Genomic DNA, 20860 nt, shown 5'->3' on the forward strand with positions numbered 1-20860 from the left:
TGTCTCTACACCGCAACTCTGTTTAATTGAGTAGCCATCCAGTCTTTACCTTGCATGTCCTAGGAAGTCCCCGCCACACAGTGGGGTTCCCTCAACCCTGCCATGGCCTCAGGTCTCCAGCTCTGGTTGGAGAGGTGGCCCCTAGGACTGGAACCAGAACCACATTCCTGCTTCCTGAGGCCGTTCAAAGCCCCTTCTTCATCGTAAGGTCATCAGTTCCCAAGCTTCCTAAGAGGTTTCAGGGTCCAGCTCTGGAGAGCTGCAACTCCCCAGGGGCCAAGAGCAGCGTCTTCCCTGATTGCAGAGCCAAAGCCTCTGTGGAGAACGACTCTGGCTGCCCTGCTGCTGGAGAAAGGAGAAAAGATGGTGAGGTGGGCAGCAGGGCCAGGGGAGCGGGAACAACTCACAGCAGGCTAGAGGATGACCTACCTCTTGAGGACACACAGCCACGTCTCTTCTCCCCTGCAACAGATAGCATAGTAAGGCCCCGGGGTGATTCACATCCCAAATGTCTTGCCTATGGCCATCCCCCTTTCAGTCTGTCTTTTTCTTCACCTCAAAGCAAGACCTCACTTCCTCTCAGCTTCTCCCCAGGCAACTTTTCCAGGTTGTCCATCCATCCTTGCTCCCACACAGCCATCACTCTTCCACTCTGTCCCTACTTCCACAACTGAACCTGGTACTCTCCTACCTCGTTAGCCCCATCAGGCCAGAGGCTACTGAGCCAGAAAGCAGTATTGCCTCCTCCCCTCTGCTCCTTGGTCTATTAGGTACCACAGGGGCTCCTTTTGAGAAGTCAGTTATCTGAGAATGTCCACAGGTCTTGAACACTCACAGGACCTGGTGGAACCTCGGTCTCACTAATCTCAAGTGGTTCCTGGAGGCTCTGGGGACCGGGTCAGGATATACTGGCTTCTTTCACCCACCCTGCCATTCTCTGTCTCCCATGCATCGCTCACCACCCAAATAGGCGCAGTTAAAGTGGCTGCAGGTCTGATTATAACTCCAGAGCGTCACTATGCTCTGGGCTCCATCCTGGGAGAACCCAGTGACCAAGAAGACTTCATGTGGGGGTATCAGCACCTCACGCTCCTCAGGGAAGACAGACAGAGCCTGGATAGGAGCCCCAAAACAAGTCCTTAGATTGAAGAAGGTGGCGTTGCCAAACCTGCGAGCCACTCTTTCATCCACAGAGCTGGAGGCAAACTGTCCTAACCGGACAGAGTCCCCCAGCCTCTTGGGTTCAAAGTGAAGGCTGCTCACACCTCGGAACACCACCTCCCCAGCTTCCCTACTGCATCCTCCAGTGCCCCGCAGCAGCTGCAGGGCCCGGGTCAAGTAGAAATGCAGGGCCTTGAAGGGGAAGTGCCTCATGTAGAGCTCCCGGGAGCGACCTCCTGTCCGCACAGCCTGGTTCAGCTCCCAGTACAAGGTGTTGGATGAGTTGGTGTACACCATAACAGCTACTCCGTGCTGGGCTTTGAAGCCAGGAGGTAGAGTAAGCTTGTGACGCCCGTGTGCCCAGGCCTCTTGCGCTGCTTCCCAGGATTCCCGTAGCAGGGCATGGCGTGCCATCTCTTCCTTTAGCAGCAGGCCTGCTTTCTCCTCCATCTCCTCAGAGCAGCCCACATAGGCATCATCGAAGGTATCCGGAACCAGGCTCAGGGGCAGGATAGGGACAGCTTGTACCTATGGACATAAGAAGGGAGGTGTCAGAGACAAAAGTAGAAGCTTAGAACACTGGCCAGGGAGTGCTGGTGGCAACTCAGTTCAGAATCACAAGGTTTCATTTCCGTGCCGACATATCTGATGCATGCAATCAATTGGCAAGATCTGAAACGGCACAAATAACACAGGCAGCAGAGCTGGGCAGCCGTGAGGTTAAGCAACACCTGCTAGCTGTGGAATCTGGAGCAATTCTCAGGTCGGGGCTTTCTGGACTTCACATTCTTCACCTATGCATTAAGGATACTTCCAACCTCTCAGGGCTGTGAGGAGAGCGTCACGATCATTGTGGCAGGCACAACCTAGACGGGGTCGTCTCATCCTTCCAGCGAGAGGAGAGCCTGGTTGGTTCTGTGTTTTCCTGGCTCTGCTATTCAGTGTGCAGGCAATGTGCAGCCAGTGTCTGATCCCTGCCCTGGTCCCCATCTCTCTCAGCCTTTTCTCATCCTTGGGGAAGCCCTGCAGCTCGGTATACATCACTGTCAGCACTGGGATTCCTGCATCCTCTCCAGGATTTTATTCTAAACTCAAGGGGGGGGGATTATTGTCCTCAGCTCAACCACAGTCCTAGAGTGTGATGGGGGTGGGGAGAGGGCCTGCCAGGGTCTACAGCAGCACACTGGGGTACACAGGGATTTGCTTGCATTGAACCTGTGGTGTGAAGTGGGACGGAGAGAGTTGGAGGCAATCCCTGTGGAGGGAGAACATGGAAGATTTCACACCAGGAACCAGAAGTAAAGGGAGGTGGCATTCTGGGAGAGATCTGGCACTTGAACTCTCTAATGGAATAGAAGTTCCTGAGGACTGGAAGGAGTGAAGAGACTCCTGGGGGTGGTTTACTTTATCATTCCTCCTCCACCACCTTCTCAGCCTCTGACCTACAGCTGACTTGGTTGGCAGAGGATAGTCCCTAGAGTTACCTTCCAGAGGATGTGCAAGGCGAGGCAGCTGAGGACCATCAGAAGATCCTCCAGAATCATCCTCGGAGGACTCTCAAGATGGCAGGATCCTGATTATGATGAAGCCAGTGGAGGGGGGTGCTGGCTTGGATGGACTCCAGGACCTTCCTTCTTCAGCCTGAGAGGGTCCTTAGTCAAGGACTCAGGAGGGATGCGGGGCGGGGCCGAGGGTGAGTCTAGGGATGAGCATAGCTTCAGATTTTACTGTCCCCGTGTCAGCCCTAGTCTATGGCTACAAGATGGCCCCACACCCAGGGTCTGCATGACTTCTTGGCGATGTTATAGGTGGGACAGTTACATGGCTGTGCCAGGAGAGGGACGGGGCAGGAATAAGGACCCACCTGGAGGTGGTGAAGGCAGAGAACGGCCTGGGGCTATAGTCCTTTGCGGCAGACAGGAGCTGAAGTGCGGGCAGGCGCTGCGCAGATCCCGGACAGCTGAACAAAGTCCCCGGGGCTAACTATAGCCCCTGGACTGGTAACCCGACACCTATCTTCCCCAACAACAGACAGGGGCGTGGGAGCTGGACTGGCAGAGTCCTTGGGTGGTTGAGGGGCGAAACTCTCCTTCGTGGACGATAGGTTCTTCCCGTAAGATCTGAGCTAGGTCAAGTTTGGGGGAGGGACTTGTGAGACTTGGCCTCGTATCCGGTGGTCCTGGGCCGGGGCCAGGGCCCTCAGACCACCAGGCCAAGAAGCCCTGCGAGGGTCGCTCGCTCCTTGTACATCACCCTAGTTAAGTCGCCAAATCTGTCTTATTTGCACACGACACACTTTGGGTCTTGTGCACCAGCATCAAACCTCCACCCCCGCCCGCCCCCACTTGCTTCCCTATTCTTAACCCTCTGTGTCCCTACCCTGGTCTGTAGGGCCAGGGTAGAAATGCTTGATGTTGGGGTTGGGGATTTAGCTCAGTGGTTAGAGCACTGGCCTAGGAAGCGCAAGGCCCTGGGTTCGGTCCCCAGCTCCGAAAAAAAGAACCAAAAGAAAAAAAAAAAAAAAGAAATGCTTGATGTTCAGTGCTTAAATGTTCAGGAATAGCCCCACCTCCACCTCCCTAGACTTTCCTTTTCTGGACCTCTCCGACTCAGGTGACCCCATGTTTGTAAACACAGCTTTCTCTCACACTTCCATTGGGCTTGACTATAAATAACTTAGTTCTGAGTTTCAGATGCCCAGTTGGGTGTAATGGGAGAAGGAACCAGCCTGTGGGAAGGTGAAGGAGGGATGTTCTCTACATCAAGGGTTAGAGATGCCTCCTGTTGGGGTCAACGTAAACATATGGTAGGGCCTCTCCGGTCCAGCTCATGAATTTACCCATCGCCATCCCTTTACCACCTCATACTGTCAGCCAAATAAAGTTTCCTTCACCTAAAAGCCTTTCCCCCCTCCAATCCTTCCTGAAGACTAAAGAGGAAAAGGGACATTGTCCATCAGTGATTCCTTCCTTCCCTACTGACCCCACCCTCCCTCTCTGGGAGAAATTCAAGTACGTGTAGAGAGGACAGCCTCTGGCTTGGGGGTTTTCTTACATCCTAGCACCTGGAACCCCAAAGGTGGAGTCAGATCTGGTCACAGATCCTGAGCGGGGCAGAGTCCTCCCAGGTCACACAGTGATCAGAGATCTATCAGGAAGCTAGGTCCTTTGGAGCAGAACAAAGCTTGACAATCCCAGCATTCAGGAGGGAAGCTGAGGCAGAGGATTGCTTCAAGTTCAAGGTCAGCCTGGACTTTGTGAAACTAATAAAACAACAACAGCAGCAGCAGCACAAAACGAAAGGGAGATGCATGGAGGTGGAGTGCACCTTGGCTGACCAGAGTCCAGAGCCAAGCCTGATGAGGAGGCTGCTGCCCCATTTCCACAACACCCCCAGGAGGTCCCCACTCTGTATTCGGCAGCTCTTATTGTTTTGGGAAGAACGTTGGCCCAGGTCACACTGGGGAGAGGCAAGGAGACAGCTTGAAATAGACGGAGTGTCACATTTCTGAGCAGCTGTGTGGGGAAAGCAGGAGGGGTAGGGGAATAGACTGTATAAAAGAGAGAGCTGCCCTCTCTGCCCTGTCTGTCACAGGAGCCCAGATCAGCTGTCCACCATGGAGAAGGCTAGGTAAGGCCAGAAGGTTACCTCACCTCCCCCAATAGAGAGCAGGGAGGGAACTTTTTCATATGAAATCTAAGGTATTAGTAAAGTTTTATGGATCCTTGGATCCTAGGAATATTTGTGGACAGGGAAAGTTTGGGATTTTCGAGGGATCACTTGGGGTCATATTCCCAGAAGGAACTGTTGAGGCCTGGAAGAGAGGAAAACTAAGGGCTGTGGGTCCGAGGATGGGGGGGGGAAATGCAGCTCCCTTTCGTGTGAAAAGGGATTTTTAAGCAGGATCCAGCTCTCTTGTGCCAGAGACTAAGTTAGAGGCCACCCTGGGATACTTAACAAGACCCTGTTTTGATAAAATATAATAGAAGTTAGGGGGAATTCCCAGTGTCCCAGACCAATCCCTGCTGCATTTCCCCCTGACACTGGTCACCAAGGAAAGCAATACCCTGAGGTGCTGTCTTATTGGCAATGCTCAGAGAGCCTCTTAGCCTTGTTTGCCAGAGACTTGGGGGCGTGGGGTCTTCCAGCATAGACAGAATAAAACTAAGCCAGAGCTGACTGTAGAAATGAGGGTAGGTGGTGGACACAGGTAGGCCTCCGTGAGGCTTCAGTTCTCTAATGGAAGGGAGCCAGCACTGACAGATAGGGTGCGCTGTTTGGACAAGAGAAGAGGCAGGTTTCCACTGTTTTCCAGGATTACTGCTGGGGTCATTGTCTTGCCTAAAGGACGAGGAGAGCTCAGTAGCTGAAGCTGTGGGACCTGAGGCTACTCCGTTTTCAATGTTCAAGCTGCCATAAAACCTCTGGGAGTGGAGGGCAGAAGCCCCGCCCAAGCAGGTGATTGACACATCTGCCTTCAAGGTGACAGAACCTGACCCAAAAGGGAAGAATACAAGGATGTCCAGTTTTTACATCCCAGCCCAGTCAGCCAATGAGCATTTGCAGATCCTCGTGAGGCTGGGGTGTTTACCTAGATTTTACTTCGTTAACGAGACTCTCAAGCCAGCACTCTGGTGACTTTACCTAGTCCTAGCCTGAGTCCTGGGGATTAGTGCTGGTTCCTACACAGTCCAGGGGTTAGGGGTCGGGGCAGTGCTCAGGAGAGGCAGTCCAGAGTGATGTAGAGTCCCCAAAGGATTCTGGGGGCTTTCTGAAAGAGGTGAGCCCTGAGCTAAGCCTGGAAGAATGGGAGGTCAGAAGGATGGCTAAGGGCGGGGAAACAGGAGAGCCTCTTTGGAACTTTGTTCTGTACAGCAGGCACCAAGAAGGGACAGAAGAGGTCCCAGGGAGCAGGATCACTGAGCAGAATAAGTGAGGCTGCCACGGGGTGCAAAGGAAGGTCTTACTTCCTTCTGCTATTCAGGGTCTTGTGTATCTCAGTCTGGTCTGGAGCTCCCTGTGTAGCCTTGGACTCCTGACCTCTCCCTCCCTCCCTCTGTCCTTCAGTACTGGGATTTCAGGCACTGGCTGCTGTGCTTGACGTCTAGGAGGTTCTGGGAATCAAGCACAGGGTCTTGTGCAGGATAGGCCCCCTCTGCTTTTTGGGGTTTGGTTTTGGTTTTTAGAGAGTTTCTCTATGTAGCTCTGACTGTCCTAGAACTCTTTCTGTAGACCAGGCTGGCCTTGAACTCACAGAGATCCTCCTGCCTCTGCCTCTGAGTGCTGGCATTAAAGCTGTGTGCCACCACAGAGGCTTTTATTTATTTTTTGAGATTTAAAAAACGATGATGTGGGGCTGGGGATTTAGCTCAGTGGTAGAGCGCTTACCTAGGAAGCGCAAGGCCCTGGGTTCGGTCCCCAGCTCCGGAAAAAAAAGAACCAAAAAAAAAAAAAAAAACAACAACAACAAAAAAAAAGATGATGTACAGGTGAAGGGTATATGTGTGAAACAGAGAGAGAATGAATGAATGAATGAATGAATGTGAGTTATGAATAGTGCATGTGTGCAGGAGTCCTTGGAGGCTAAAGAGGGCATTAAGTCACCTGGAACAGGAGATAAACGTCTTTGTGAGCCTGTGGTGCTGGGACCTGAACCTGGGATCTCTGCAAGAACAGTCTTGAACTGCTGAGTCACCTCTCTACCACCAGCACCCACGCCTTTTAAGATATACTATCATCTTTTCTCTCGTAATTCTCATTTTTGCATTTTTTCAGCATTTTGAGCTATTTTTTACATCTTTTTTTTTCCCCCGGAGCTGAGGACTGAACCCAGGGCCTTGTGCTTGCTAGTCAAGCGCTCTACCACTGAGTTAAATCCCCAACATTTTGAGCTATTTTTAAGTCAGTTTTGGCCCAGGAGATTTTTTTTTAACATTCTGTTTTTAATTATGTGTAGATTTGCGTGTCTGTATGTGGGTATGTGCACTTGAGGGCAGGATTCACCAAGGCCAGAATCTTCAGGCTTCCTACAGCCGGAGTTCCAGGCTGTCAGGAGCCTCCTGGTATGGGTGCTGGAAATTGAACTCATGCCTGCTGCAAGAGCAGTCTAGCCATTTAACCACTAAGTGCCCTCTCCACCCCCACACAGAAGGTTTTGAGCAGGTAAGGGTGGTAACCAGGGCTTTAGAGACAGGTGGTGAATAAGCTGGCAGGGCTGAGAGGAGGCAGGCAGACCATCTAAGGACATGGATGTGGGCCCGGACAGAGAAGGGAAGGAGACTCCGGGAAGCAGCTTGGACTTGACATGAGCTGGCAACAGCAGTCAGAGTGATGAATGATTGAATGGATGGATACCCATGTGACCATCCTGAGCGACTAGGGTACCACATGAGTGTCTTCTGCTGGCCTGCTCACCGGAGCTAGGCTAAGCTGGGTTAAGCCTAAAAGCTAATGTGAAGGGGTTCCAGGGTTTCTCACTGAGCCCAAGGGCCAGAAGCAAAGAACCTCATGAACCCTCAGGAGCCTGTCTTGTTGGCTTAGGCTCACCCTCCAGCTTCTCTTGGTTTCTCCGGCCCATCCTCCCTGGGAAATCTCACTTCTGCCTACTTCAACATTGGCGATGAAAATAGTTTCTTTTAGTTTTTGAGATAGGGTCTCATGGAGTCCCAGGACGGCCTTTGGCCCACCATCCTCCTGCCTCGGCCCTACACCTCAGGTATGCACCGCCATGTCCACTGGCAACAGAGTGCAAAAGAAAACTTTCAGGGTGGTGATGGCAACAGCAGCTTACCTACACCTCCAGATCATTCACAGGAAAGTTAGAAAGGGATCAGTAGGCTAGGCACGGGGCAGGCACACCTGCGATCTCCACACTCGGGAGGTTGAGGCAGGAGAATCAGAATTTCAGGGTTATCTCACTCACTCTGTAAGTTTGAAGTCAGCCTAGGTGGCATGAGACCCTGTCTCAAAAGCAAAACAAACAAAACAAGCAAGACAGAAGAGAATGATCCAGGAAAACACTAATTGATAGCATTGACAGCAGCGGGACAAGGAGCGTTTTCTTTCACTAGAGGTGAGAGGGCAAACTGGCTCCTTTTGAACCACAGTTTGGCAGGGACTATTAATTTGAAAAGCATGGTCCCTGTGTGGTGGTGCACACCTGTAATCCTGGCGTGCACAGGGGAGGAAGCTGTTATGTCACTGGAGCTGTAGTTACACACATTGTGACTGACAAGCTCACGGGAGCCAGCCTGGGACACAGAGTGAGTTAAGTTTGGTCTGAACCTGCAGGTCAGATCCTGCCTCAAAACATTATGAAAAAAATCCATGTGCCCATTCAATGGTTTAACTATGCCATGAAACACAGCGTGAGACCATTGGAACAGGCAAGGTAGAAGTGAGGGGCTTGCTTGGAAGGAGGCCCCTGATGGATTGTTTCTCAAGGGGATTTATTTGGAGGATGTGTATATTAAACATTCTTTCCTTTGGAAAAAAAAAAGGAGTCAACAAACCTAAAACATTTGAACATTCTGTGTGTGTGTGTGCGTGTTTAATATAAATTTAATACACATACACTCTGAAAGACATCACTGTCGCTGGCCATCCCATGCCACAGGCAGGAAGAGTGTAAGGCTGGAATGGGGTGGTCAGTCCACACCACCTTCCTGCAGCCAGCATTACTTTGTACTACGCTGTAATAAAATACATCTGTCTTACTCTACAGGAACAGGAGCCGGTAGTTCTGATCCATTAAGCCTGCCTTTAGGAGGTGGAAGCAGGAGTGTCAAAGACTAAAGGTCATCTTTGGCTAAGTAGCCAGTTTCAGGTGTTTTAAATATGTAAAACCCTATTCAAAACAAAAACAAACCAATACAGACAGACAGACAGACAGAAAAGGGACATCATTTAGCACTAGTTTAGAGATGGCTGTTCTGGTTCTGACTCAAGACTGGGCCTCCTTCTTAGAGTCACTGTGGGTCAGTGTGACTACCCTCAGGGGTGCCAGAGGCTGTAACTTCTCCATCCCTTTGTCCAGATGGCAGACAGTAGGTATCAGAAACTGTTAACTAAAGGGTAGAGACTAACTTCCCAATTTTCCAGATGAGGAAAAAGCAGCAGCAGCAGCTTCCCCGGTCACCTCCAACATGAAGATCCCTGCTATGATGTCTCTCCTACTGGTGTCTGTGGGTCTCAGGGACGGAGTTCAGGTATGGTCATCCTTCCCCAGCAGCCTGGCAGGTCACTGAGCTGCTGGCTTCACTAAATCCTGGGAAGAGGAGCAGAGGGAAATATGTCCAACGCTTCCTTGGGGACCCATCTATCTCTCTGAGGGACCTCCTGAAACCCTGGTTTTGGGAAGCTCGCAGCTGGTGGTTCCCAATCCCCTTTCCCCTCCGGATGTATTTGGGGACCTTCTTGCATTCTCTGTGGACAGGCCCTGTCTCAGGGCAGGGGAAAGCTGGATGAAAGTCATTTTCCTAGGGACTGCCCTCTCAGTCCTTGATGTTCCCTTACCCTCAGGTTCAAAGTTACTCCATCTCACAACTAGACATCTTTTCTCAAGAAACACCCCTGGACATGGCCCCAGCGTCCTTTGATGACCAGTATGCTGGCTGCCTGGCCGACATGACAGCGGCACTGCCAGATCTCAATCACTCAGAGTTCCAGGCCAACAAAGTATACGCGGATGGCTGGGCTCTGGCTAACATCCAGTGGCAGGACCGCAGGGCCTGGGGGTCCCTGTGGGGCTCCTTGCCCCCACCACCGCCGGGCTTCCGGGATGAGCACGGCGTGGCGCTGCTGGCCTACACCGCCAACAGCCCCCTGCACAAGGAGTTCAACGCGGCAGTGCGCGAGGCGGGCCGCTCCCGGGCCCATTACCTTCACCACTTCTCGTTCAAGACCCTCCACTTTCTGCTCACCGAGGCCCTGCAACTGCTCCGGAACCACCGATCTCCCGGGTGCCGGCAGGTGTACAGGGGGGTGCATGGCCTGCGTTTCCGGCCAGCGGGACCTGGCGCCACCGTTAGGCTAGGGGGCTTTGCTTCCGCGTCCCTCAAGAACGTTGCCGCCCAACAATTTGGCGAGGACACCTTCTTCGGTATCTGGACCTGCCTCGGTGCCCCCATCAGGGGCTACTCCTTTTTCCCTGAAGAGGAAGAGGTGCTGATCCCCCCTTTCGAAACTTTCCAGGTGATCAATACCAGCCGACCCGCCCAGGGTCCTGCACGCATCTACCTCCGTGCTCTGGGCAAACGCAGCACATACAACTGCGAATACATAAAAGGTGAGGAGAGAGCAGGCCAGAGCCAGGCCAGCCCTACAAAAAGTTGGGTATGGAGGAGAGCCAGCTAGGGCCTTTGAAAGGAGAGAAACGCTTGGATCAGACGGTTGTCCCAGTTAATTTCTAGTCACAGTAGAGACACCAAGGCATTTGTTAGCAGAGCCAAGTAAAAAGGGAACCTCTAGATGGCCCATTTGGTCAAGGAGATTTGTCATGCAAGCCTGACTTTTCCAGTTCAGTCCCCAGAAAGACCCACAGAATTGTCTCTGACCTCCACAAACCCAAGGAAACACCTGCTTCTTACATACTAATAATAAATAAAATAAACTTTAAGAAAAAGAGTTGAGGGCTGGAGAGATGGCTCAGCGGTTTAAAGCACTGACTACTCTTCCAGAGGTCCTGAGTTCAATTCCCAACAACCTCATGGTGGCTCACAACCATCTGTAAAGGGATCCGATGTCCTCTTCTGGTGTCTGAAGAGACTGACGGTGTATTCACACACATAAAGTAAAAAACAAAGCAAAACAAAACAAAAACCAAAACAAACAAGAAAAAGAATTGAGGTAAACTCCTGACCTCAGCTTTTGAGAGGTGCAATTTTACCAGACGGAATGGTAACTATATACAATAGTCTGTGCTGGTCAGGGGTTGGGGGGAGAAAGCAGGTAAGTGGTTTAACTGTGGCAACCTATGGTCATTAGCATGTCAGCTGTTTCTCCTCCCCTGGTCTATTCAAGATAGAGGACCAATAATGAGTAGGCACATTCTTTTTTTTTTTTTTTTTTTTTTCGGGCCTTGCGCTTGCTAGGCAAGCACTCTACCACTGAGCTAAATCCCCAACCCCGAGTAGGCATGTTCTTAATGCCTGCTGGCTGTGGGCTACTGCTCCTGGCTAAGTGAGGCCTGACTTTCATAGTTAAGAGGCAGACAGTTGGCCTACACACCACAACTCAAATGGGAGGAGGTCCAATGTGGCTCAGTTCCCTCCTTGACTAACATCATGAGCCATGAGAAAGGCAGGCCAAGAATACAAACCAGTTCTCCTATCTAGGACAGGGCACAGGAAAGTGAGCTGGGAGTGTGGTGAGCAGACAGTTATAGGCCAGAGACCAGGAGTAGGTCAGAAAGAGATCCTGGCTTATGTGACTGCCTCCCTTCTGTCCCTTGGCTCGGGTTAAGTGAATGTGGTCTAGGGAGACCCTTGCTAAGGCAGCAGAATTACAGAGAATCAAGGTTTGCTCATTAGAGCCCTGAGGGGTCCTTTCCAGTCAGAGAGCTACTGAAGTACTGATTCTTCTTTCTTCTTTCAGAAAAGAAGTGCAGGTCTGGGCCCTGCTGGCTGAATAGCTCAGGTAAGAGAGGAAGACATTTGAGCGGGCTGTCCTGAGGCTAGACCCTCACTAGATTCCCCTCTTATTGATGTATTGATTGGTTTTTTGAGACAGGGTTTCTCTGTGTAGCCGTGGCTGTTCTGGAACTCACTCTGTAGACCAGGCTGGCCTGGAACTCAAGAGATCCACCTGCCTCTGTCTGCCTCCCTAGTGCTGAGATTAAAGGCGTGTGCCACCACTGTCAGGCCTATTGCTCTCTTATTCTTATAAGTCCACCTCCCTGTCTAAGAAGAGACCGCTTTCAGTGAGACATCGGTGGGAGTCACTAACCTTTGTAGAGGATGTGTATGGCTCTGCAATATCTCTGCTTCTCAGAGGCGGGCCACTGTCAGCCCCGCCTTCAGGCTGGTCTGAGGAGAATACAGGAGAATCTGTTCCCAGGCAGAGCTCTCCCCTGGGATGTTTTTCTTCAGTTGCAGAACCCAGTATCCCTGCTACTGTCCTCAGGGCTCCCTTTGTCCTGCTTTCCAAGGTCAAAGCCTACAGATGCGGCGTGACCATACTCTAGTCCGGGCTAACTATTCTTTCCCTGCGCCTCAGTTTCCTAGTTTGTAATAAGAAAGTCAATCAAAAGACATCTGCATCTCTTTCATTTGAGTCTTCTCTTGTGCACCTGCTGTACCCGGGTCTATCTGGGCCACCACTTGTTTAGGTGGGAGTAGGCTTCTTCTGGAGAAGAATTAACGGCCTACCCCCCCCACAGTTCTCAGCCACACTCCCTACTCTTCCCCAGTGTTTCCTCCCTCTAGGATCTGTAACCAGTGGGCAGGAAAGATTCAACCTCTGTTCTTTCCACTTTCCCAGACAAAATAATACTTGGGGCTCCAGGCACTTTGCAGCATGAATCCTCAGCACAGACCAATGGCATTGGTTCAATTTTTTTATTTTCCAGACAAGGGTTCTCTGTGCTGCCCTGACTGTCCTGGAACAAAGTCTGTAGACCAGGTGGGCTTCAAACTCAGAGATCCACCTGCTCCTGCCTCTGGAGTGCTGGGATTAAAGGCATGTACTGTCTTGTCCAGTATTAGCCACTTCTCCAGAGGACAGAAAGTAGAACCTGTCCTTCACCACACAGATAGTTAGGAATCATGTCTAGGTAGCTCAGGTTGTCCTAGAACTCGTGCAGTTCAGGCTGGCCTCAAATAGGCTATTCTTTTGCCTTAGCCTCCTGAATTCTAGGACACTGGGCATGCAAACTGCTATATCCTACATTCAGATGGTGCATAATTTGAGACACTGGGAAAGTTAATGGTTTTTGCCTCCACACTCCCAATGGGACGTCATACCCAGGTCATGAATGAAGAAGCCAGGATCAGCATCAGCAGATCTCTCTCAGATCAGGGGACACATCATTGTGTAGTGTCCCCTAGTGTCCTCAGATGGCAGGGGTTAGAGTGACTGGTCTCCTCTCTGTCTCTCCCTGCACTTTGGGTTTGCATCTTTCCAGCTCACCCTGCCAGGCTCTCTGTCTCTCCTCCTCACATCCTCACACAGCTCCTAAACCTCTCTTTTTTCCTTATATAGCCCCAGGCTCCCTCTCGGCCTCATGGTCTCTTCTGCTGCTGGTCTTGTTCCTTATGCTGAGAGCCCTTCCAGAGAACCCAGGTCTCCGATGTTGACAGACTCTGACTGAAGACTGTTGGTCAACTGTGTGCCTTAAGTATAGCAGGATCCTGGTGAATCAGTCCATCTCCAGGCAACTCTGGGGCTTTCAATGGCAATTGCCAGCCATATTGGTAGAGACCCAGAAGAGAATTTGGAAACTGACCCTCACCCAGGGCTGTAGGAAGGAGACTGAGGACAGGCAGAGGACTGGAGGACAGGCAGAGACTCAGCTTGGAGCCAGGAGACTTCAACTCATTGTGGGCGGTGGGGGAGCACACATGGCGATGGGCCAAGCTGGGGTCACTTTAATGCCTCTCATAAAGGTATGAGCTACCACTACCAGGATAATAAATGTGATTTTTTTTAAAAGAGATGTAATTTTTGCATTGATCTATGAGTCCTGAGAGTCTTTCCTATAAAGACAAACTGAATCCCCAACTTCTGTTTGTGAGCCCCAAGAAGACAAGGCCTGAGGGAGGTGCCGGGAATACTCTCATTTATTATGGATTGAAGTTCTGGGTCAAATGTCTGCACAGCCTTCTGTTCTGGAAACTAGACCGTGAACTCCCTTCCGGGAGAGCCTAAGCAGAAACAAGCCAGGTGAGAATCTGTAACAGCAACTGCTAAGGGTGACAAGCAAAGTGTGGCTTTGTCCCTTTAATTAGTAACCTACACTCTAGCCAGGCATAGTGGCACCTGTGTTTGGAAAGGCAGAGGCATGTGGATCTATGTGAGTTCAAAGCCAGCCTGGGCTTCATTGCGAGTTCCAGGATAGCAAGGACTACATAGTGAGACTCTGTCTCAATAGACAGAAATAATCTGGATTCCCCCAGCCAATAGCTATGATTCCAAGTGTAGACAATGGGGTGACTATTCAAAAAAATTTTTTATGCCTCAGGCTACAGAACTTAAGGTAATCCTCCTGTCTCAGCCTCCATGTGCTGGAATTACCGTGCTCATCTGGCATTGAGTCTTATCCTCCAAGTTTGTACTTTGACCTTAATCATGTTGGAATTAGAGGTGGGCTTTAGATCCCCCTCCATGAGGGCATGTAGATCGCAAAGGCTGTTTGTAAGTTGTGAGGTCAGAAGCACTGGTCCTGAAGAGGTGTCTCTGACTGTTAGCAGCACTTTGGGGAGAGACTGGCTAGTGCATCTGAGTACCAACAACCACCTGGGCTTTGCCATTCCTGCCTGGTGGTGTTGATGTGACCGTAGCTCCCTGAAATCCAGTTCCTGGCCCTTACAGGGCTTGCACCAGTACAATGAGGCTCATGACCAGAGCCATGCAGAAGAAGATGCCTAGGAAAAAGCGGTCCATTACTCTAGCCAGACGCTTCCAATCTTCGTGGCGGCGCTGGGCAGCCCGGTGGCTGCGGAAGGTACTAGCAATGGAAGCTATATGATGTAGAAGGGCTTCCTGGTGGCATAGACACCGTGGCTCATGACAAGGGCCCGCTGGGGAAGCTGGTGGAGGCTGGAGGCTGGGGGCTGACTCTAGTGGCTTGGACTGCCCACAGGGCTCCCCTCGTTCCCGCACACACAGGCCTTTGGCTAGGTGTCCCAGCAGGAGAACCCGAGCCCAGGCGGGCACTGGATGTGCATTAGGGCCACAGTAGTGCAGATTCATGATGAGGATGGTAAGTGCTGTGGAGAATGTGACCATGGTCATAGTGGCCATATAGTACTTTCCTGTGGTACAGAGAGCATTGTGAGCCCCAAACTGGAAATGAAGACGGTAGAGCTTCCCAGTTGCCTCATCATAAATAGAAAGAAGGCCAGTATCAGACCCGGTGAGGGGAGAGACAAAGACCTAAGTTCTCCCCTCTTCTCACTCTGATTAGGGCTCTGAAGATATCTGCTACCTATTATTTCCTCTACTGGGGATGGGATTGAGGTTGCAACCTGAACAAGATACTGGTCCTGTGTGTACACCTGGGATAACCTGTTGGCTACTCTTTGGTTCATAGCATGGCTCATGTGAGAGAACGAATGTCAAGTGCACAGGAGAATGCCCGGCACACAGCTATCCCTCACTACAGTTTGTTTATTATTACATTGGGCACCAGATCTTCCTCCATCAAGGCCCTAGCAGTGCAGGTTGTTCTCCCAGACAGGTCTACCTTCTCTCGTCCCCTGCCCTGGTCACTCTTCTGACCTAGTGTCCACTCTCCCACGCCCTCGCCCTCAGGCTCACCGATGAGTGGCACACTCTCTGCAGGTGGCATGCTCTCGGCCAGGATCAGCTGGAAGACGGTGAGCGCCAGGAGCACGGTGACGCCCAGAGACACCTTCTCCCCAGAGTCAGCAGGCAGGTGGAAGGCCAGAGGTGCCAGCAGGGAGATGAACACACAGGGCAGCAGGAGGTTGCACACGTAGGCTGCAGCGCGGCGGCGCAGCAACAGAGTAAAGGTCACATCTGGGTAGGGCTCAGAGCAGCAGCCATAGGTGAGGACCCGCCTGCGTGCTGGCATGCCCAGCACCCGCCATTCAACGTTCTCCACGAAGTCGGCCAGACTGGCGGAAGTGCCCCGAGGTCGCACATCCAGCTGGTGCCCACCGTGCGTCCATGAGCCGAAGGTCAGGCCGCAGCGCTGCGCGTCAAAAGGGAAGGCAGACACGTCCACACGGCACGAGCTGCGTGTGATGGCCGGTGCGTCCCAGCGCACAGCGCCGTCGTGCCGCACAACCACGTTGGTGCTGGCTGAGGCAGGTGGCTGCGTGTCCGCCCTGTAGACAGGAGGGATAGGATTCGCCCGGGGCCCATGAACAGGGTGGATCTACTGTCACTAGTCGGGCTTTAGTGGTCAGGGCAGTACCGTGGCGGGAACCTCATTAGGCTCATTTAGGTCTTTGAAGGTCTGGAGGAGGCAGCATTTGAAGGCTTGGAAGGACTGGGAGCAGAGTTTAAAGACTTCTGCAACCCCAGAACCTCACACTGACCTTGGGAGTCATCTGTAGAACTCATTAGATGTACCCAGAAGATGCACAATGCTGTGTTTTGGCTGGGAGATGCAAAGCACCTAAAGGTGGCATAAAGGAGTGCCCCCAAGGACTAGGCTGTTGGCTGGTGAGATCTCAAGTGGTCCATAGCCTAGGAGGGTGGTGTTGCCACAGAGGAGCATATGGACCCAAGACAGTTGTCTTTGAGAGCTACAACTGGCTTGGATCACAGAGCAGGTTCCCTGCAGCCATCAAGCTTGAGTTGGCCTGAAAGTGACATGGAGTGGTAAAGGGGCTCCTGGGGTAAGTGTCCTAGATGTCTAAGCAGCTATTTAGGTGTTAGGAGAGGACTCAGTGTATGTCAAGGGCAAATGGGCAACTCTAAAGAAAAGGGGGGCATCAGGAAGTACTTGTTGTAAAGTACGATGTCTGGTCGCCACACTAGACGGCTGGGAATTCGGATTGCGTCCAGGTCACCATAGGCTTTGGGGTCCCAGTGTAGGTAGGCATCTGTCCACTCTTGCCGGATCCACAGGTACAAGGTCAGCACCTGGTTCCGTTCATCCTGGCAGGGGCAGACAACCGGCATGTGAATTTACACTCATTGTCTTTCTCATGCATACTCCCTCACAGAGCTCTCTGGTTAGTACCCACAAACACAGCTCGCTCGAACAGCCCAGTTGCCATCCAGGCTTGAACTTGTGTGCCCTTGGTGGGTTTTTCAATCTTCAGTTAATCTCACCGATAATTCCTGCTTGGGAAAGGGGTAGGGAGGCATTCAATAAATAACTGTGTAAAACCCACTGTCATTAACTCCTGAGGAGAATATGACTGTCATTAACGCATAGGAAAAGGATAATTGGGAGCTGGCCCTTCTTCCCTTGACTCACATATCCTACCACTACATCATACCATATCAATGATCTGAGACAATGTCACCTCCAGGGTCACATTTAGAGTCTGGTCTGTATCTGCCACTGGTCTCAGAGCACTTGTATAGTTGGCAAACAGGTCACGAAACAGCTTGTGAGCCAGTCTCCCCTCAGCTCCCAGGCACTCTGGAGGGTGAATGAGAAGAATATGACTGTCATCCATCCAGCATCCTCCACCCCCCAGCGGGAGCCTTGTCACCTGTTCCATGGTCTCACAGCATCTCTGATGCTGTGTTGTTTGCTTGTATGCACTCAGATATGCATAGAAGCTAGAGGAAAGCATTGGGTTTCTGGCTTTATTACTTTCTACAGGTTCTCTCATGGAACTTGCAACTTGTCGGGTTTTTTGTTTTTTGTTTTTGTTTTTGTTTGTTTGTTTTTTTTTTGTTTTGTTTTTTCTTTTTCAGTTAGTCTGGTTGGTCAGCAATCCCAGTAATCCTCTGGCTCAGATCCCTACAGCACTGAGGTTAGAGGTGTTTGAGGTTTGAGGCCACACCTGGCTTTTTACAGTTGCTGTTCCTCCACACCCATCTCAGCAGGTAAGCCTTTCTCTTCCACACCCTCTCCTCCATATTCCCCAGATAGTTTGCTCTCAGCAGGCACTGAAGAGAAGTATGGGGATTGGAGGCTTGAGGTGGACAGGAATAATAGCAGTGTCAGAGGAGGCCTGGTTCATTACCTGCAGGGAGAAACAGCAGCAGCAGAAACCCCAGGTCCAGGTAGTGGCTCCTTGTCCCCATGGCCCTACCACAGCCAGAGGGTGGGCAAGTCTTCAGGAGCGATGTAGGACAACAGGTCCAGCCAGCAGGGATAGTGTAGATAGTACCTGGAAATCAGAGAGTGGGGCTTTCTTTCCAGCCTGTTTGTACCTGCCCTCAATATTATACCTGGCCCTTGTATCTGTGGTTTCTCCTTTGCTCTTCCCGGACTCTCTGGCTTCATTTTCTGCTCCTTTCCTTATGACCAGTGCCCCCCTTTTACCTCTCTCTGTCTCAGTTTGCTTTCTTCCTCTGTAATGGTCTTGGTCTCTGTTTTCTTTCCTCTCCACCTTTCTTCTCCTTTTAGAGCACCCGAAACCCCTCCAATCCCTTTCCTGTACCTGGGCTCTGAGCAAGCCTGCTGCTCTCAGAATTGGGCCAGGAGCTCTTATCAGGGTTTGAAGCACAGGAGAGCTTAATTGCAGGTTGGCATACCCGTGCCCATGGGAACAGAGCAACTGAAACTGACACCTGAGGGTGCTGGGTCCTAAATTATTCAAACTGTGTAACTCAGCATGAAGGCTCATCCTGGGGGTTGGGAAGGTTTAGAGATGCCAGAATCTACAGATGCAAATTTTAAGGCTCTAAAGGTCTACGGGCTGAGGCCTGTGGATGAGAACTGTACCCCAGTTCAGCTACATTCTTTGTGTGAATTCTAGAGGCTTCTTTTAGACCAGCACCTTTCCTCCTAGTGAAGGACTGAACACTGCTAGACTCACTGCTTTGTGCCAACTAAGCTCTGTTCTCCTTATGGGAGCGTGTTGAGTCAGACCATTTTAGATGGTCCCTTGAAGCTTTTCCTTGGTCCCCGTCGTGACTCCAGGCTGATTCTGTACCCAGTGCCTAACTACTGTGGGAGGGGCTGGTGAGGGTTAGGGTTAGGGTTAAGGTTAGGGATTAGAGGTTAAGGGTCACAGTGAGGACTATAGAAGACTTACACTTTAGAATCCTGTGTAGCTGAAGATGCCCACGAACTTTTGCCTCTTATCTCCCAAATAATTTGGGTCACAGTTATGTGCTCATCTCCCAGTTCATGTGCTGGCCTTTTAGTCCCAGTGTAGTCAAGGATGACCTTGAGCTCCTGCCTCCACTTCCCAAATGCTGAGATACAGGCAGGCAGGCATCACCGTGCTCAGCTTATGTAGTATTGGGGTTCTGAACAGAGCTTCCTGCACGCTAGGCAGGCAGCAGTCAACTATAGCCCAGCCTTCTTACTTACTAACAGAAAGGAAATAGTACTTGACCTAAGAGCAGGTACTTCCTGTACCAATAGTCCTCAATGCCGCTAAAGCCACGAGCTGTTTCTGTAGCACATTCTTTTTTTTTTTTTTCCAGAGCTGGGGACCGAACCCAGGGCCTTGCGCTTGCTAGGCAAGTGCTCTACCACTGAGCTAAATCCCCAACCCTCTGTAGCACATTCTTTTTGAGAAACACCTCTGGCACAAGAATGACAAGGCTTCTCTGCCATAAGCTCAGCCATTCTCTTTGAGTCAGTGTGGAGGGAGGACTGTACACTGATTAACAAAGCAAACCCGCTTTTTTTAATCTTTCAATTCTGTGATGTTGCAGAAGTCTTTGGTTTAAACCTACCCGGAATTTGCTCGTTTAACACGAGTAGACTTGAATTCTCTCATTCGATAGAGGCTGTGTCTGTGAAGCAGCCAGTTCAGTAATCATTACTACCCTTAGAAAGCAGTGACTCCTGGTTTAATAACCTCCAAAAGAGCAGCCTTTCTGAATAGAAGTATATTCAGAGGAACAATCTATGTGCACAATCTGTGTGCAGCAGTATTTATTAGTCAATAACTTTCTTTTTTTTTTTAAAGATTTATTTATTTATTATGTATAAGTACAGAGTAGCTGTCTTCAGACACACCAGAAGAGGGCATCGGATCCCCATTACAGATGGTTGTGAGCCACCATGTGGTTGCTGGGATTTGAACTCAGGACCTCTGGAAGAGCAGTCAGTGCTCTTAACCGCTGAGCCATCTCTCCAGCCCAGTCAATAACTTTCTTGTCTCTAAGTCTGTCCTTACAAATTTAGCCTTTGAGATGTGGCTCAACTGTAGAGATCTTGCCGAGCATGCAAAGAACCTGGGTTCAATTCCCAGTACTGCAGATGGGGAAAAGTGCTTGTGCTCTGAATCTCAGCTCAGCATCTAACTGTCCAGTATTCATTTGTGAGTGTCATGTGTGCTCAAGTTCAGGACAATGTGGGAATTATTACTGCCTCCCTCCTCTTTGAGGTAGGTCTGTAGTTCCTGATGACATGCTGCCTTCCCCAGGCGAGATGGCAGGTCAGTTTCCAGGGTGTCGCTTGTCTCCATCCCCTAACAAGAGTTCTGACACAATGGGGCTGGAAGATGGGTTAGTGGCTAAGAACACTGGCTGCTCCTCCAAGAGGACCCAGGTTTGATTCTCGGCACCCTTAAAGTGGCTCGTAACTGTTCCTAATTCCAGTTCTTGAGATCTGATGCCCTCTGGCTTCCACAGGCACTAGGCACATATGTGGTGAACAGATATACATACAAGTAAACCACAACACACGTAAAATAGTAATAAACTCAGACAGACAAAACAAAAACAACCATAATGCTGAGAATTGAGAGTGGGAGTGATAGGTATGACAAATACACTGTATACATGTAAAAAGTCCTTGGAGAGTGCTGCCAGACACATACAGCGCTCTGGGATTACAGGGGTGTGCTAACAGCTTGCCTTTTTATGAAGATTCTGAGAAGTGAACTTGGGGTGTCAGGCTTGTGTGGTTAGTGCTCTGATATGCTGA

General features: G+C 50.8%; 3 protein-coding genes across 15 annotated transcripts; 1 reads left to right on the forward strand and 2 right to left on the reverse strand.

The window, feature by feature from the left end:
* Window positions 1-2: 2 nt before the first annotated feature.
* Window positions 3-9965, reverse strand: Art5 (ADP-ribosyltransferase 5). Of its 9 annotated transcripts, NM_001013039.1 has the most exons (7): window positions 9676-9965; window positions 9299-9427; window positions 3026-3281; window positions 2646-2860; window positions 960-1689; window positions 430-462; window positions 7-342 (listed from the first exon to the last, which is right to left on the reverse strand). In NM_001013039.1, exons 4-7 carry the CDS (start codon window positions 2703-2705, stop codon window positions 239-241), a joined length of 927 nt encoding a protein of 308 aa, NP_001013057.1. In that variant the 5' UTR covers window positions 2706-2860; window positions 3026-3281; window positions 9299-9427; window positions 9676-9965; the 3' UTR covers window positions 7-238. The 9 variants fall into 9 exon arrangements, with proteins under 9 accessions (XP_006229907.1, XP_038958319.1, XP_038958309.1 ...); XM_006229845.5 differs by lacking the exons at window positions 9299-9427; window positions 9676-9965 and having other exon boundaries at window positions 3-345; window positions 3026-3449; XM_039102391.2 differs by lacking the exons at window positions 9299-9427; window positions 9676-9965 and having other exon boundaries at window positions 3-342; window positions 1169-1689; window positions 3026-3431.
* Art1 (ADP-ribosyltransferase 1) lies at window positions 4691-13813 on the forward strand. 3 transcript variants are annotated; one of them, XM_039113369.2, is made up of 5 exons: window positions 4691-4791; window positions 9262-9368; window positions 9682-10447; window positions 11755-11796; window positions 13360-13813. In XM_039113369.2, exons 2-5 carry the CDS (start codon window positions 9306-9308, stop codon window positions 13452-13454), a joined length of 966 nt encoding a protein of 321 aa, XP_038969297.1. In that variant the 5' UTR covers window positions 4691-4791; window positions 9262-9305; the 3' UTR covers window positions 13455-13813. The 3 variants fall into 3 exon arrangements, with proteins under 3 accessions (XP_038969297.1, XP_038969298.1, NP_001101011.1); XM_039113370.2 differs by lacking the exon at window positions 4691-4791 and adding an exon at window positions 5482-5619; NM_001107541.2 differs by lacking the exon at window positions 4691-4791.
* Window positions 13591-20007, reverse strand: Chrna10 (cholinergic receptor nicotinic alpha 10 subunit). Of its 3 annotated transcripts, XM_063272783.1 has the most exons (6): window positions 18414-20007; window positions 17994-18140; window positions 17295-17440; window positions 16793-16947; window positions 15637-16169; window positions 13591-15131 (listed from the first exon to the last, which is right to left on the reverse strand). In XM_063272783.1, exons 2-6 carry the CDS (start codon window positions 18052-18054, stop codon window positions 14683-14685), a joined length of 1344 nt encoding a protein of 447 aa, XP_063128853.1. In that variant the 5' UTR covers window positions 18055-18140; window positions 18414-20007; the 3' UTR covers window positions 13591-14682.
* Between the last annotated feature and the right edge of the window lie 853 nt (window positions 20008-20860).

The sequence above is a fragment of the Rattus norvegicus genome, chromosome 1, assembly GCF_036323735.1.
Source record: "Rattus norvegicus strain BN/NHsdMcwi chromosome 1, GRCr8, whole genome shotgun sequence".
In the NCBI taxonomy this organism is placed as follows: Eukaryota; Metazoa; Chordata; class Mammalia; order Rodentia; family Muridae; genus Rattus; species Rattus norvegicus.

Coding starts and splice junctions, on each gene's coding strand:
- Chrna10 (XM_006229891.5), bottom strand. CDS start 17,636: ATGAGAGAACCTGTAGAAAGTAATAAAGCCAGAAACCCAATGCTTTCC. Junction 16,948..17,294: donor TGTCTCAGATCATTGATATG/GTATGATGTAGT, acceptor TGCCCCTGCCAG/GATGAACGGAACCAGGTGCT. Junction 15,132..15,636: donor AGAGAGTGTGCCACTCATCG/GTGAGCCTGAGG, acceptor TCTGTACCACAG/GAAAGTACTATATGGCCACT.
- Art1 (XM_039113369.2), top strand. CDS start 9,306: ATGAAGATCCCTGCTATGATGTCTCTCCTACTGGTGTCTGTGGGTCTC. Junction 10,448..11,754: donor CAACTGCGAATACATAAAAG/GTGAGGAGAGAG, acceptor TTCTTCTTTCAG/AAAAGAAGTGCAGGTCTGGG. Junction 11,797..13,359: donor CTGCTGGCTGAATAGCTCAG/GTAAGAGAGGAA, acceptor TTCCTTATATAG/CCCCAGGCTCCCTCTCGGCC.
- Art5 (XM_006229845.5), bottom strand. CDS start 2,705: ATGATTCTGGAGGATCTTCTGATGGTCCTCAGCTGCCTCGCCTTGCAC. Junction 1,690..2,645: donor CCTTGCACATCCTCTGGAAG/GTAACTCTAGGG, acceptor TTATGTCCATAG/GTACAAGCTGTCCCTATCCT. Junction 463..959: donor TAACTGCGCCTATTTGGGTG/GTGAGCGATGCA, acceptor TATCTGTTGCAG/GGGAGAAGAGACGTGGCTGT.